The 14897-nt window shown below is 42.7% G+C and overlaps 1 protein-coding gene across 2 annotated transcripts in view; it reads right to left on the reverse strand.

The window, feature by feature from the left end:
- Window positions 1-6718, reverse strand: part of LOC110589688 (minichromosome maintenance complex binding protein) — a 47782-nt gene extending 41064 nt beyond the window's left edge. Inside the window, exon 1 of one of the 2 annotated variants that reach the window (XM_021700251.2) lies at window positions 6381-6718. In XM_021700251.2, coding sequence (XP_021555926.2) covers window positions 6381-6621 — 241 coding nt within the window. In that variant the 5' untranslated portion in view covers window positions 6622-6718. The remainder of the gene's footprint in view (window positions 1-6380) is intronic. The other variant, XM_021700250.2, reaches the window with a different exon arrangement.
- Between the last annotated feature and the right edge of the window lie 8179 nt (window positions 6719-14897).

Consider the following 14897-nt stretch of genomic DNA (forward strand, 5'->3'; position numbering starts at 1 on the left):
AACACGGTAAAAAATATTTGCAAATTATATCTGACATGTCTTGTATGCAGAATATACAAAGAACTTAACAATAAAGACAAAAACCCAATTAAAAAATTTGCAAAGGATTTGAATACACATTTCTCCAAAAAAGATATACAAATGGCCAACATGCATATTAAAAGATTCATTGGTCATTAGGGAAATGCAAATCAAGGAGTTACCACTTCACACCCACTAGGACGCCTATAACAAATAAAACAACAGAAAATAAGAAGCGTTAGACAGATGTAAGAAACTGGAAACCTCACAAATTACTGGTGAAAAATTAAAATGGTGCAGCCCTTTGGACAACAGTTTGGCAGTCAAAGAATTAAACATAAAATTACCATATGACCCAGGAAGCCCATTCCTAGGTATATTACCAAGAGAACTGAAAACGTACATTCACACAAAAATTTGCACATGGATGTTTACAGCAGCACTATTCATAATAACCAAAAAGTGGAAACAACCAAGGGCCAATCCATGACTGAATGGATAAACAAACTGTGGTATATCCATGCAATGGAATATTATTTTCAATCAAAGAAAGGAATAAAGTACTGATATATACTACTACATGGTTGGGCCTTGAAAATATTATGCTAAGTGAAAAGCCAGACATAGAAGTCCACAGTATTATTCCATTTACGTGAATGTCCAGAATAGGTAAATCATAAACAGAAGTAAACTAACTGCCAGAGAATGGAGGAGGGAGTAATTGGGAGTAATTGGCTAACTGGCACAGGATTTCTTTTTGGGGTGATGAAAATGATAGTGAATTGTACATTTCTAAATGGTTAATTCCATGTTATGTGAGTTATATCTCAATAATAACATCTGTAAAAATAAAGGCACAAAGGGGCACCTGGGTGGCCCAGTCGGTTAAGCATCCAAGTCTTGGTTTTGGCTTGGTTGTGGTATCAGGGCCCTGAGACCAAGCCCTGCATCAGGCTCTGCACTCAGCTCAGAGTCTGCTTAAGATTCTCTCCCTCTGGGGCGACTGGGTGGCTCAGTCGGTTAAGCATCTATCTTCGGCTCAGGTCATGATCCCAGGGTCCTGGGATCGAGCCCCGCATCGGGCTCCCTCCTCTGTGGGGAAGCCTGCTTCTCCCTCTCCTACTCCCCCTGCTTGTGTTCCTGCTCTCGCTGTGTCTCTCTTTGTTGAATAAATAAAATCTTTAAAAAAAAAAAAAAAAAAGATTCTCTCCCTCTGCCCTTCCCACTTGTGCTCGCACTCTCTCTAAAACAAATATCTTAAAAATAAATAAATAAAGGCACTAAAAGCAGAAACAAAAGTGGTTACCTCTGTGGGGGAAGAGCATCCTTTTACTCATTATTTAATACCACTGTGCTATTTTTTATAACCATGTGCAAGTTATTATTTAATAACCTAAAAATTCATATATACCTATTTATATATTTTGCCGCAGATGCCCAATCCATTCTTCTCAGAGAACTTGCCCCACTGTTGAGGTGTGGGCCTCAATAGTCAGGACTGTCCTACATAACTCTGTGCACTGGCCATAGCTGTTGGTGCATGAGTGGACTCCTGACTCCATGCTGGGCCAATCAGATTCTCTAGCCCTAGCATCTGGGATTAAGATAAAGATGCTACCTGGTGTGGAACTGAGAACAAGGGAATTTGGGAGTTGTGGAGTAGAGATAATTAAATTCATGTACAGAGATAAATGTGGCCTAATGGAAAAAACTGACAAGAGTTGCTTAGATTCTTGCTATCTTTCCAGTTCCTGATTCATCTCTTGGGATGCCAAGACACCCTCCCTATCTTTGGGTTCTACAGCCTTATAAGAAATACCTTTTTTCAGTGGCCTACCAAGATCAGGATGATAGGAGAGATCTAAGGTGGGTATAAACAAAAGGTGACAAATTGTCTAGAATCATGGTGACAATAAAAAAGCAGACTGACTTTTAGTCAATTTTATTACTGCTTTAAATTCTCTAAAATACTAGTGGTCAAGGGGCACCTGGGTGGTTAAGTCGGTTGGGCATCTGACTCATTGTTTCGGCTCAGGTCGTGATCTTAGGTCCTGGGATTGAGTCCCATGCCTCTGTGCTCAGTGCTGAGTCGGCTGGGACTCTCTCTCTGTTTCTCTCTCAAATAAATAAACCTTTAATAAATAAATAAATAAAATGCTAGTGATCAAATACTCCCTACCCTCCTCCACACACCACTGCCTTTTGCATGAGCTAGTCTAGTTGTTAGAACCAAAGTACCTTGACTATAACCAATAATAATGATCTTGACCCAACCAACAATCTAAAGAGAAAATAGTGAAAGAAATCAGAGTCGATACACGTTCCTTTTCCAAAATTAACAATAATTATTAATTCAAGTAAAGAAAATTTATTTTAAATATTAAATGATTAAGAGAAAAAAAGCATACAGAACTTTTTTTTTTTTTTTTAAAGATTCCTGCCTTTGTTTAAAGGAAGTGATTTGAGGGCACCTGGGTGGCTCAGTTGGTTAAGCGACTGCCTTCGGCTCAGGTCATGATCCTGGAGTCCCGGGATCGAGTCCCATGTCGGGCTCCCTGCTCAGCAGGGAGTCTGCCTCTCTCTCTGACCCTCCCCCCTCTCATGCTCTCTATGTCATTCTCTCTCTCAAATAAATAAATAAAATCTTTAAAAAAATAAAAATAAAAAAAATAAAGGAAGTGATTTGATGTGGATCACTAAATGAACATCACTGTAGGGACTAAGCACTATGCACATAACAGAGACCGACAAGGATATGTTGAACTAAAGTATTTTAAATCATAATTTAAGCCTTTGGATCTCAACGTCCTGTACATAAAATTTTTTAGAAACTCCAAGGGAAATATTAAAGATATTTTATGAAGTCTTACAGGAAAAAATTTACATATGAACAATTGTAATATGGCAAATACAAAATCAAAATACAGACTGATTCACAAAGATGAATTATGACCCTTGTAGTTATGACCGGCCACTCGCCGAATTTCAAAGTTTCCTACCTGAATGATAAGAATGAATTAGGACTTGCATGTGAAAATAAGTCATACCTGGTAGGATCATGAATCCTCTGAAATCACTGAGGTCCACCAGGACTGTCCTAAGTCTGAGACTTGTGGTCACAGTAACCAGCCCAATTCACACCATTTCTGATTGATTAATCAGTCTTTTCACTGCCTCTATTCAGCACATATTCACTGAGCATTTTTAATGTACAAGGTGTATTCCAGGCAATGAGGATATACTGGTGAATAAATCAGATACAGGCCCTGAATTCCCTGAGTAAAAAATGCAGCAAAAGGAACCCAGGAAACAAGTTCTTTCAGTAACTTGCTTTGTATTATGTGAAAATTATTAAAGGGAAACCTCACTGAAGTGGACCTGGAGGGGGCGCCTGGGTGGCTCAGTTGGTTAAGCACCTGCCTTTGACTCAGGTCATAATCCCGGGGTCCTGGGATGGAGTCCCGCAGGGGGGGGGGGGGGGGGGGGGTCTCTGCTCAGCGGGGAGTCTGCTTCTCCCTCTGCCCCTCCTACTGCTCACGCATGTGCAAGTGCTAATAAATAAATATTTAAAAATAAATTAAGAAAAAAAGGGATGCCTTGGTGGCTCAGTCATTAAGCATCTGCCTTCAGCTCAGGTTCCTGGGATGGAGTCCTACATCGGGCTCCTTGCTCAGCGGGGAGCCTGCTTCTCCCTCTGCCTGCCGCTCCCCCTGCTTGTGCTTGCTCTCTCTCTCTGGCAAATAAATTTTTTTTAAAAAGTAATTAATTAAGAAAAATAAATAAAGTGGACCTGGGATGCTACAAGGGGAGGCTTAAAAGGGGAGCTGTACCACCCAATGACAATTACAAGAAGAACTATCAATTACAGACCCCTAACAAGAAGAAGCTTCAACAGGAAAGAATCATCAATTACAGGCCCCAACAAGGTGAGATGTACATTGCATCTCCTACAAGAAGTCTACTATCCCTACAACTCATCCACTGAGAAACCAGCATCACCCTCAACCCCTGCTTTTCTCCAATGGGCTTTCCTTCAAAAATAATCCATCCCAACTTCTTCTCTGTAAAATAAAGTTCCTCTCCTTTGTGGGACTTGTCTATGGTCTGCCATAGCTTGCATGTCCCAAATTGCAATTTCTCTATTTCCCAATAAACCCATTTTTACTGGTAAAGTAACTGGCAGTTTTATTTTTAAGGTTAACACATGTGTCCTTTCCAGGACACAGGATCCTGTAGTGACTGAAGCAGGGAGTAACTAACTTACGTTCCCGAAAGAAAAGTAAGACTTAGCCAGGAAAGTACAAGTGGAATGAGAGAGAAAGAGGGGACCAGGCAAAGGAAACAGCTGATGCAGAAAGGCCTAGATGCAAGGTTCAAAATCAAAGAACCGAAAGAGGGTCCAACAGGAGAGGGAATGCAATGATGAGGTCTGAGAGCTAGGTAGGGGTGGAGCCAAGAAAGGCCCCATAAACCACAAGAGCCGTTTCTCTCTCTGGGTGAAAAATCAATTTAAAGCAATTTACTACAAAACCGAATAAAGTCTACAAGTTTAACACTGGACTTACATCTCACAGAAACATACCTGTAATGCTGTTATTATAAAGGCTTTCAACATATTCATGGTGATAAAAAAACAGTAAAAATATGTACTTCAGAACAGCTTCTACCAAAAAAAAAAAAATCATTGACTACAAAGCAGTGTTATTTTCTTCTCTGTAACACAATCTATATGGGAAAAGACATCCTGTGGGGAAACACATCAACAAGGCCCAGGTGCCCACAATTTACAAAATTTACAAAATATCATAAAGCCAGCATTTTATACCCAAACATACCCTTTCTGTACTATAAAGAGATGTGCCCCTTAGGATCATACACTCAGGACACAAAATCTGACAAATACTTTCAAAACTCCATCAAATATAAAATCATCTCGTATCCTTCAAGACTAAGGTATGGGGTATTTCTCATAAATTTTCTAAATATCCGTAACTGGAACTTTGCCCTTAAGCACCCAAACTTTTTACTTTTGACGATTTTCCCTAAAAAGTACCTATGCATCTACACCCACCAACTGTGCAGTTTAATCTTCAGGCCACATTTTGGGGCCATTATTTTAGACATCAATTATGGGCTCCAGTATTCTTTGTAAACATCAATTACTAGGATTTAGTGGAGGTAAATGTGCCCCTTCCTCAAAGCACCCTATGGATATAGTAGTGGTTTCTTTTGCCTTTTTAAAAATATACATACACATAGTTTTAGATTTCTTCTTTATCAGGTTGTCAATGTTCACGGACTACAATCCGGATGCCTACCCACGCCTTCTTCTAATTTGCTGCTTCTAGTTTCGGCCTGGGAAACCAGAAAACTAAACTAGTTCAAATTATAGGGAAAATGAATAGAGTCGCTGAGTCCCTCCTACAAGAAATACATGGAGTTTACGCCACTGATTTTGGCTGCTGGAGACTATTTAGCTTCTCATTAGCCGATCTCACCAATATCCCACGGTGTTTTCAAATGAGCTAAGGCCACTCCTACAACGCTAAGTTATCTCCAGGTGCTACAACCTAAGTGATTCCTGGTTTGCCTCCACCACTCCTAAGTGCAAAAAGAAGGGTGGAAGGGGCCAAAATGACCAGTTAACCACACACAAGCCTAAATTTGCCCTCATGGAAAGTACCATTTACAAATAAACTGCACTACAATTTACTAAGCTTGCCTGCAGCATTCTCAGCTCTTCTACGTAGGAGCTCGTTTGAGTAGTTCCACATTTCTTGCTAGCTCTGACACGAGAGGAGACGTCTACCAGGCAGGTTTTAAAGTCATCCTAAGAGAAAAATTAAGCTCTTATACCCAATCTTATCTCAAAAAGAGAGGATGTGTGTAATACAGTAGTGAGAGCCAACTTCTGCTCCGAGCGAGCACTCCCCCGACACACCGGAAGTTTTGAAATATCCTGCAGGCTCCCCGTAGGCAAAGTGCTTTTCCTCGCCCCGTCTCAGCAGGTCCCCGAAGGTTCAAGGACCCCTCCGCGAACCGCCGCACGGGGGGCGCGGGCCCCCGGTGCGCCACGGAGGGGAGCGAGGCCGGCAATCACGGCCGACCGCCGGCTCCTCGCCGCGTAACCTTGGCCGCTCGCGAATCGCGAATCGGGCAGGTGGGAGGCACCTGCGGCCGGCGGGGGAAGCCGCGGCCCGGGCCCGGGCCCGGGCACCCGCACCGGGGTGCCTCAGCGCCGCCCGCGCAGGCCCGGCCGACCGCGAGAGCCTTCGGGGGAGACCCGCGTGGGGCCGCGCGGCGGGGCCGGGCCCCGGGCTCGACAAACTCGGCGGCCCGCCCCCGGCGCCGCCACTCACCGAAGAAGCCTTGCACGATCCCGAGCGGGTGGCTGAGCCAATCCTCCCCGCAGGGCATCTCGCCGACGGGCCAGGGCCAGCGCGGCCCGGCGTCCCGCGCCGCGGCTCCTCCTCGGGGGCTCGGCCGCTGGTCGCCCGCGCCCTCCCACGCACGGCGAGCCTCAGGGCGCGGGCCGCCCGGCCTCCCCACGCCCCAGGGAACGGCGGCTGTGGCGGCGACAGCCGAGGAGCAGCTGGCCATGGGCAGGCGGCGCGTGCGGGCCCCCAGCCTCCACTTCGCACAATGGCGGGAAATAGGCGCCGCCGACCGCGCTGCCTGCGACCTGGGTGGAGCTCGCGCGGGGAGGGGCGGCGGGAGCGCGCGGCGCGGCCCCGCGGGCGGGAGGAGGGGCGGGTAGGCTCGCGCGGGGGGGGGGGGGGGCGGAGCCGCGACGCGGCGGCGACGCGGCGGCGAACCGGCCGCCATCTTGGAGATGGGCAAAAGGAAGGGCATACGGGGCTTCGGGGAGACTGGCGTCGTGGCCGAGGTTGGCGTGTTGCAGTTTATCACGCTGTGCAAGTGTGAAGGAGGAAACTGCCGATGTCCGGTTTATTAATTCATGGTAGGAGGCCTTGCCCAGGTCAGAGACCGCAGCATCCTGAAAGCATAAGCCCAAGGAGAACTTGTGGTCGTATCTGGGCAAAATTAGTGGATGAAACAGCCCTTGGAGTCCACCCACCTCCTCTTGGTGCTGGTTTTGGTTTTGGTTTTGGTTTTTGGTTGCTCCTTTCTCTGGAGCCCTGCCTGAAACCCATGCAGTGACTTTCCCTCAGCTGCATAAAGTCTTATCCCACTGAAGGAGGTATGCATTTAGATAAGGGGCACTGTGAAAAACCCCAAACGCCCTTTGCTGTCATCTCCAGCACTCGGTTAGAGGGACCACTTCCTAATTGAGAGGCAAGCTCATACCTGAAAACATACCTGGTCTGCCTCTGCCTAGAAGCTGGAAACAGCCAGATTGCTTTGGCAGGTTCCTGCAGAAGGTGTGTACAGGTTTACCTTAGAGATACTGCTCCTCTGTGGCGCAGCACTGCAATAAAGCGAAAATCATAATAAAGTGAATCAAATGAATTTTTTGGTGTCCCAATACACGCAAAGATTATGTGTATGCTATACTGTAGTCTATTAAGCATGCAATAGCATTATGTCTAAAAGAAGATACTTTAATTTTAAAATATTGCTTAAAAGATGCTGTCCTCAGGGGGCGCCTGGGTGGCTCTGTCAGTTAAGCATCCTCTTGCTTTCAGCTCACGCCATGATCTCAGGGTCATTAGATGGAGTTCCACATCCGGCTGAGCGCTCAGTGGAAAGTGGGCTTGAGAGTCTCTCCCTCTCCCTCCCCAAATAAATAAATCTTAAAAAAAAAAAAAAAAAGATGCTGTAATCCGAACTTTCAGCAAGTCATAATCACCCATCAGGGATCATCATAACAAATATAGTAATAACGAAAATGTTTGAAATGCCACGAGAATTACAAAACCTGTCACAGAGATACCCAGTGAGCAAATACTTTTGGAAAAACAGCATCAATGGACTTGCTCCGAATGGTGTTGCCACAAACTTTCAATTTGTAAAAAAAAAAAAAAAAAAACAAAATCCGTAAAGTACAATAAAGCATAGTAAAACAATGGAGATACCCTCAGAATGAAGGTGGTGGCATCACACACAAAAGATCAAATCTAGGGGTAAACTTTTAGCGAGGAAATTTGGAAAATATCCAAGTTCAGCAATGAAATAGCATGTTTCTCTTAGGCCTGGAATGTACCTGAGAAAACTGCAGTATCAGCAGCTGAAAACAGAGCTTGTTAACAGAAGGATGATCTGAATGGAGTCTGGAAAGTGGGGAGTCCAAGAACAAGAACTGAATTCAAATCTCAAGCCCTATTTAGGACAAAGGGAGCTCATTTGTACTTCTCATTGTGAACTAATTAATTGGCATACTGGATTATACATCTGGCTCTGTGAGTTTGGGTGAGCTGAGAAAACGGAGTTTCAAATCCAGGGCACTACCACATTTCATTCATTTATTCATTTGTTTAGCAGAGAGCGTAGCCAAGTCCCTCATATTAAATGCAGAAATCCCATATTTTAGCTTCGTGACCAGTAACATGCAAATTAAATGTATGCAGGCATGAAAATGTTGGCTTTTAAGTCATAATAAGCAAAGATTTGTTTCATAAGAAATTGCAGATGGGTACCAAGTCAGCAGTGGCTAGGGACACTTCAGTTTTAGGTTTCTCCCTGTGTATGTAATTACTTATAAACAACCAGTTGCTCAGATTTACTTAAAGACACACTGATGTTTTTGAGATGTCATTATTCTATAATGTGAATAACTGTAACATCTAATTTTTTCTGTGGGAAGACATTTGATACTACTAATAAGTAGTTATGAAAATGTAAGCGGCCAGGGCAGGGTCCAAAAGAGTACATCTCTATGACAGGATTTTTTCCCCCGCCACCAGTAACAGCACTTCTGCCCCCATTCCAAGCCTGTGTTTTTAAGGAGGGTATTAAGTAATCCCCTTTACCTTTGTGGGGTAAAGGAAAAGAATGCTTGAGGGATTTCCTGAAATGTGACATTTACACTAGGAATTGAAACACAAATAAGAGTTAACTAGGCAAAAAGTGGGAGGGAAGAGTGTCCCAAGCCTAGGGAAATAAAGCTTGCAAAGAAAAATTAAAATAATGACAATTTAGTATATGATTTGGCTATTTTATAGTGTTTATATAATCATAATAATGTTAAAATTTGAATGTCAATCTAACCAACATTGTAATTTAGCTTTAGTGAGAGGCTACGGGGGAAAGGGTTCATATATGTGATGAGGACAAAGATCAAAAGGGGCAAAATCCTCATTGTTCATCTGGGAAGTCAACATGTAATGCAAATGGGAAAAACTTCAGAAGTGGCAATGTAACCATATTAATTTACAAACAGAAATACTAAAAGAATTGGCTGAAAGAGTTGAATGTAGTTGCCTTCAGGGTGGGGTAAATTTTTTTTTAAACATTGGCTAGTTTTCTACATACTTATTAATTCAACCCCACCTGCTCTAGAATTTCCACTAGATTGTAAGATCCATGAAGCAATAATTTTGGTACTTATATGCTGTTTTATTCTCTGGCACCTAGAACAGTGCCTGGCATAGCGTAGGTGCTCAATAAATGGTTGTCTAATGGATAATGCACATTTTCCATCAGTTGCCTAAATTTCCTCTCTAGGTGTTTAGACACATTTTCTTGGATATCTTTCCCAGAGACTTTGACCTGTTCCAATCTGGATTTCTTGCCCTCTACCTCTGGTATAAAACTGTCTTCCTAGGGTCTCCTACCACCATTATCCTAAAGATTCTCTTTCCTTTCATGTTTTCATTGAGACTTTTAAAAAAATCTGTTCCCTCCTTCTTCCATACCTATAGATAGATTGCTTAGGGAAGAACTGCAATTCTTAGTCTCAGAGGTATAGCTGAGGCTGGTTGCCCAACTAGGGACTACATTTCCCAGTCCTCTTTGCAGCTAGGTGGGGCTGTGTGATTAGGTTCTTACCAATGTACTGGGAGCAAATGAGGTGTCTGGAACTTCTACTTCAATTTCTTAGAAAACTTTTGGCCCAGGTATGTTTTTTCCTCCTTCATGATGGATAAAATGCTGATGACTAGAATGATTCTGTGTTAAAGACAGCCTAGATTTTGATAGGAATATTGCATTCTGAGGCCTCTTTGTTACAACTGCTAACATTATTCTAAATAATTCAGAAAGCTGGTATAAGTGGGGTGTTATCATAACAAACAGAAAGTAATGTGGCTCTAAGTTAGTGGTTGGAGAGTGGGTAGCAATAGGTGAAAGAGGAAATGCCTCAGACAATGAAGGAGATTGCTTTCATCCAGGCTGTTGCAATAGGGAGAACTTCCATCCAGAAACATCTCAAAGAAGAGGGTTAAATTTTGAGGTTTTGTAAAACAAGGGAGTTGCTGAGAAAGGGTATAGGTGAGTTTTATGTTGGAATATGCAAAAGCAAGTTGGTCTTTTGCATTTATCCTTTTCTTGGAACACAAAGGGAGAAGGGATTTCTTAACTATCCCGGTTTTCTGAGGAGTAAGTGGGGGCAACTAATAGGGAAGTTGGACTCATTGACCAAGTCCTGACTTTTCTAGGCCAATTGCTGCAGATGTTGTGGGTCAGAGTTCTATTGTTAAATATGGTCTGGCCACTGTTTGTATATTCAGTCTCTCAGAAATAACATGGAAGCCACCTATGTAAATTAAAAGTTCTAGTAGTTACATTAAGAGATATTCAGAGGTACAAACTTCTAATTATAAAATAAAGACGTCACGGGAATGAAAAGAACAGCATAGGGAATATAGTCAATAATATTGTAATAACTTTGTATGGTGGCAGGTGAAAATTACGCTTATGGTGGTGAGCATTACATGGTGTATATAATTGTCAAATCACCATGTTTGACACCTGAAACTAACATAATATTATATGTTAACTATACTTCAATTAAAAAGTGAAAACAGGGGCGCCTGGGTGGCTCAGTTGGTTAAGCAACTCCCTTCGGCTCAGGTCATGATCCTGGAGTCCCGGGATCGAGTCCCGCATCGGGCTCCCTGCTCAGCAGGAGCCTGCTTCTCCCTCTGACCCTCCCCCCTCTCATGTACTCTCTCTCATTCTCGCTCTCTCAAATAAATAAATAAATCTTAAAAAAAAAAAGTGAAAACAAACAAGAAACCATAGTGAGATACTATTACACACCCATTAGCATGGCCAAAATTTAAAATACTGGCAACACCAAGTATAGACATTACTGGTTGGAAAATAAGACGGTACAGTCACTTTGGAAAATAAAGTGGCGGGGCACCTGGGTGGCTCAGTCGGTGAAGCTGCCAACTCTTGATTTTTGGCTCAGGTCATGATCTCAGGGTCCTGGGATGGAGCCCCACAGAAGCAGGGAGCCTGCTTCTTCCTCTCCCTCTGTCTGCTGCTCCTCCTGCTTGTGCTCTCTCTCTCTGTCAAATAAATAAATGATACCTTAAAAAAATAAAATAAATCTTAAAAATCAAAAAGAAAAGAAAGTGGCAATTTCTTACAAAGTTAAATATACTTGACGGTAAGACCCAGCAATTCTACTCCTAGGTGAAATGAAAACATGTCTACATGAAGATTTTTACATAAATGTTCATTGCAGCTTTAATAACAATAGCCCCAAACTTGAAACAACCCAACTGTCCACCAACAAATGAATGGGTAAACAAATTGAGGTATAGCCATACAATAAAACACTATTTAACAAGGAAAAAAGAATGAACTATGATTCACATGACATGGATGAACCTCAAAAACATTGTATTAATCAAAAGAAACCAGGCACAAAAGAATACATACTATATGATTCCATTTATATGAAACTTACTAAAGACAAATGTAGGGGGGTGGGGAGATGGAGTAACTAGGTGATGGACATTAAGGAGGGCATGTGATGTAATGAGCACTGGGTGTTATATAAGACTGATGAATCACTGAACTCTACCTCTGAAACCGATAATACATTATATGTTAATTAATTGAATTTATTTTGTAATATTTTTTAATTTAAATTCAATAATTAACATATAATGTATTATCGGTTTCAGAGGTACAGGCCTGTAATTCATCAGTCTTATATAACACCCAGTGCTCATTACATCACATGCCCTCCTTAATGTCCATCACCTAGTTACCCCATTCCTACACCCCCCTACACCCCCCCACCTCCTGCAACCCTCAGTTTGTTTCCCATGATTAAGAGTCTCTTATGGTTTGTCTCCCTCTCTGGTTTTGTTTTGTTTTATTTTTTTCCTCTCTTTCCCTATGATCCTCTCTATTGGCTGGTTACCTACATGTACTCTTATGTGAGTGAGAAATGAACTTTTGTTTGAGCCACTGCATTTTTGGGTCTTTTTGTTATAACACCTTTCATTCCCCTGTACACCTGTGTTGGACACCGGGTTCCCTCTATCCCACATAGGAAGACTTTCTTAGCTTCTTCCTTTATTTTGGTGGACCACCTCCTCCATTTGCTTTCTTAGAAGGTGTGCTTGGGGGGGGTAAGTATTTTGAAAGCTGAATTCCTTGGCATTTGACCTGTTTTTATCCTTCTAGAATCTTTAAGGATCTTCTGTTTGTCTCTAGTGTTGCAGTGTGTATCTATTTTCAACTATCGTGCTGGGTTCTCAACCTTTTCAATCTGGAAACTTGTATCCTTCACTTCTGGGAATAAATTTTTTTTTTCTTTGATGATTCCCTCCCCTGCATTTTCTCTGTCTCTATTCTTAGCAGAACTCTTAATATACAGATATTGGCTTTCCTTGCCTGGCACTCAAATTTTCTTATGTTTCTCTCTTAGCTCCCATCTGTTTGTCTTTTTGCTTCACTTTTTGGGAAATTTCCTCATTATTTATCTTCCTTCTACTGATTTTCTTGTTTGTTCCCTGAACATTTCTTTTTAAAATAACACCCTGGTCTTGTTTCTTGGTTACAGACCTCTTACCCCCATGAGGATATTATTGATAGATTTTGTAAGTCTTTTTCTTCCTGTGTGGGTTGTTCCTTCTAAATTGCTATTTCTTCCTTTTGTGTCTCTTTCACATTAAAGGATCTTCTCAACTATGTGGTGGTCGTATTTAAAGTGTGGGGACTCGGGGTGCCTGACTGGCTCAGTTGGTAGATTATGCAACTCTTGATCTTGGGGTTGTGAGTTTGAGCCCTACATTGGGCATAGAGCATACTTAGCAAAAATAAAAATGAAAAAATAAAGTTTGGGTGATGTAGTTTTTTTGAATATTGTTGTTGGTGGGATCCAGAGCCAACGGCCAAGAAAGAATTATTGAGATACCTCCGGTGGTTTTACTAAAGCACAGGGACAGGACCCGTGGGCAGAAGGAGCTGCTGTCTGCTACTCTCTGCTTCCCCAGGACTGTGAGGAGCAACTGATTATACCTTGGGGTTGGGAGAAGTAATGATAAAGGAAGTTCCAAGAGGACTTTCATGTGTTAAAGAAGACTTAGGATCCTGGAGGAATGTTATAATCTGCCTATCTTAAGTATTTGTCAGTGGTCTGCAGGTTATAAGGAAATTTAATTTTATCTACATTTCCTTCTGCCTTTGTTTTCCACATCATGGGGACTAACAAGGTGATTGGAGCTCAGAACATATAAATAGGGCTTGTCAATTGTGAGCTTAATTATGAGGTGATCTCGCTGGACTGTCTTCCTGGGGAATCCTGACTTCAGCATCTCTACATCTCTCGTTCCCATGCCCCAAAGAAGATTCTTCTAATCTTCTGCCTACAGGTTGAAGACCTGGCAGCCAGTGTTCTTGGAGCTGAGTGGAGAAACTGGACTGGGGTTGTCAGAAAGATTATTTGATTATTCAGTAAGCACATATTTGCTTGATGTTCCTTCTGTTACCCACTCCAGAGGGAAAACTTAAGTCTTTTTTCTAGAAGGGGGATGGTTAGTGGTCCAGTTACTCAGAGTAGGGGGAAGGGACCTAACTTCTTCTCCAACAGTTTTAACCAATCTTCCTAATTACAGGACCTCTCTCTAGCTTCTCTGCTACTTCCTGAGGTGCCTAAGGTTATCAGGCCCTAAACCTTAAAATGGTTAATGATGCAAATAAAGTTGCCCCTGCGCTTTTCCCATTACTGGTTTGCTAAATCACCTACTCCAGGTCCATTTTTTGTGTGTATGCAAAATCTTGTTGCTGTCAAATCCTCTCCCATCCTCCTCATCCTTATGGGTTTAAAAACAAACACACCTATTAGTGGCTTTTTTGGGGAAAGATTTTATTTATTTATTTGAGAGAGAAAGAGAGAATGCACAAGAGAGCTAGCACAAAAGGGGGGAAAGGCAGAGGCAGAGGGAGAAGCAGGCTCCCTGCTCAGCAGGGAGCCCAAAGTGGGGTTCGATTCCAGGAACCCAAGATCATGACCTGAGCTGAAGGCAGAGGCTTAACTGACTGAGCCACCCAGGCGCCCCCACCTATTTGTGTTTTCAATAGGGCTTCAGGAGGAAAAAAATGAAGACACTTCTGTTCAATCTGACGTCTTTCCTCCAAAGTAACTCCTATTTCTGTTCATTCCTATTGCAACTGGTCTAATTTGAGGCACCATCACTGCTTGCCTGGTCCCCTGTAGCAGCCTGCTAACTGCTCTTCCTACTTCCAGCTCGCTCTTTCCTTATCTATTTTATTACACTGAAGTCAGAGTGGACTTTCTACAGAGCAAATGTTATTTCTCCACCCTCCTTTCAATTCTTCTTTGACTCCCTTTTGCTCTTAACTTGTTAAGACCGGCATCATCTGGCCTTGCTGAGCTTTTCATTCTCATCTTCCAACTTTCTCCCAGGTGCTCATTGGGCTCCAGCCAGACTCTAACCCATGTGTCTTTTCACACCCAAATGTGGCATCGCAGCGTATCCCTACCTACTGCG

This window comes from Neomonachus schauinslandi, chromosome 6 (assembly GCF_002201575.2).
Source record: "Neomonachus schauinslandi chromosome 6, ASM220157v2, whole genome shotgun sequence".
NCBI classification, from domain to species: Eukaryota; Metazoa; Chordata; class Mammalia; order Carnivora; family Phocidae; genus Neomonachus; species Neomonachus schauinslandi.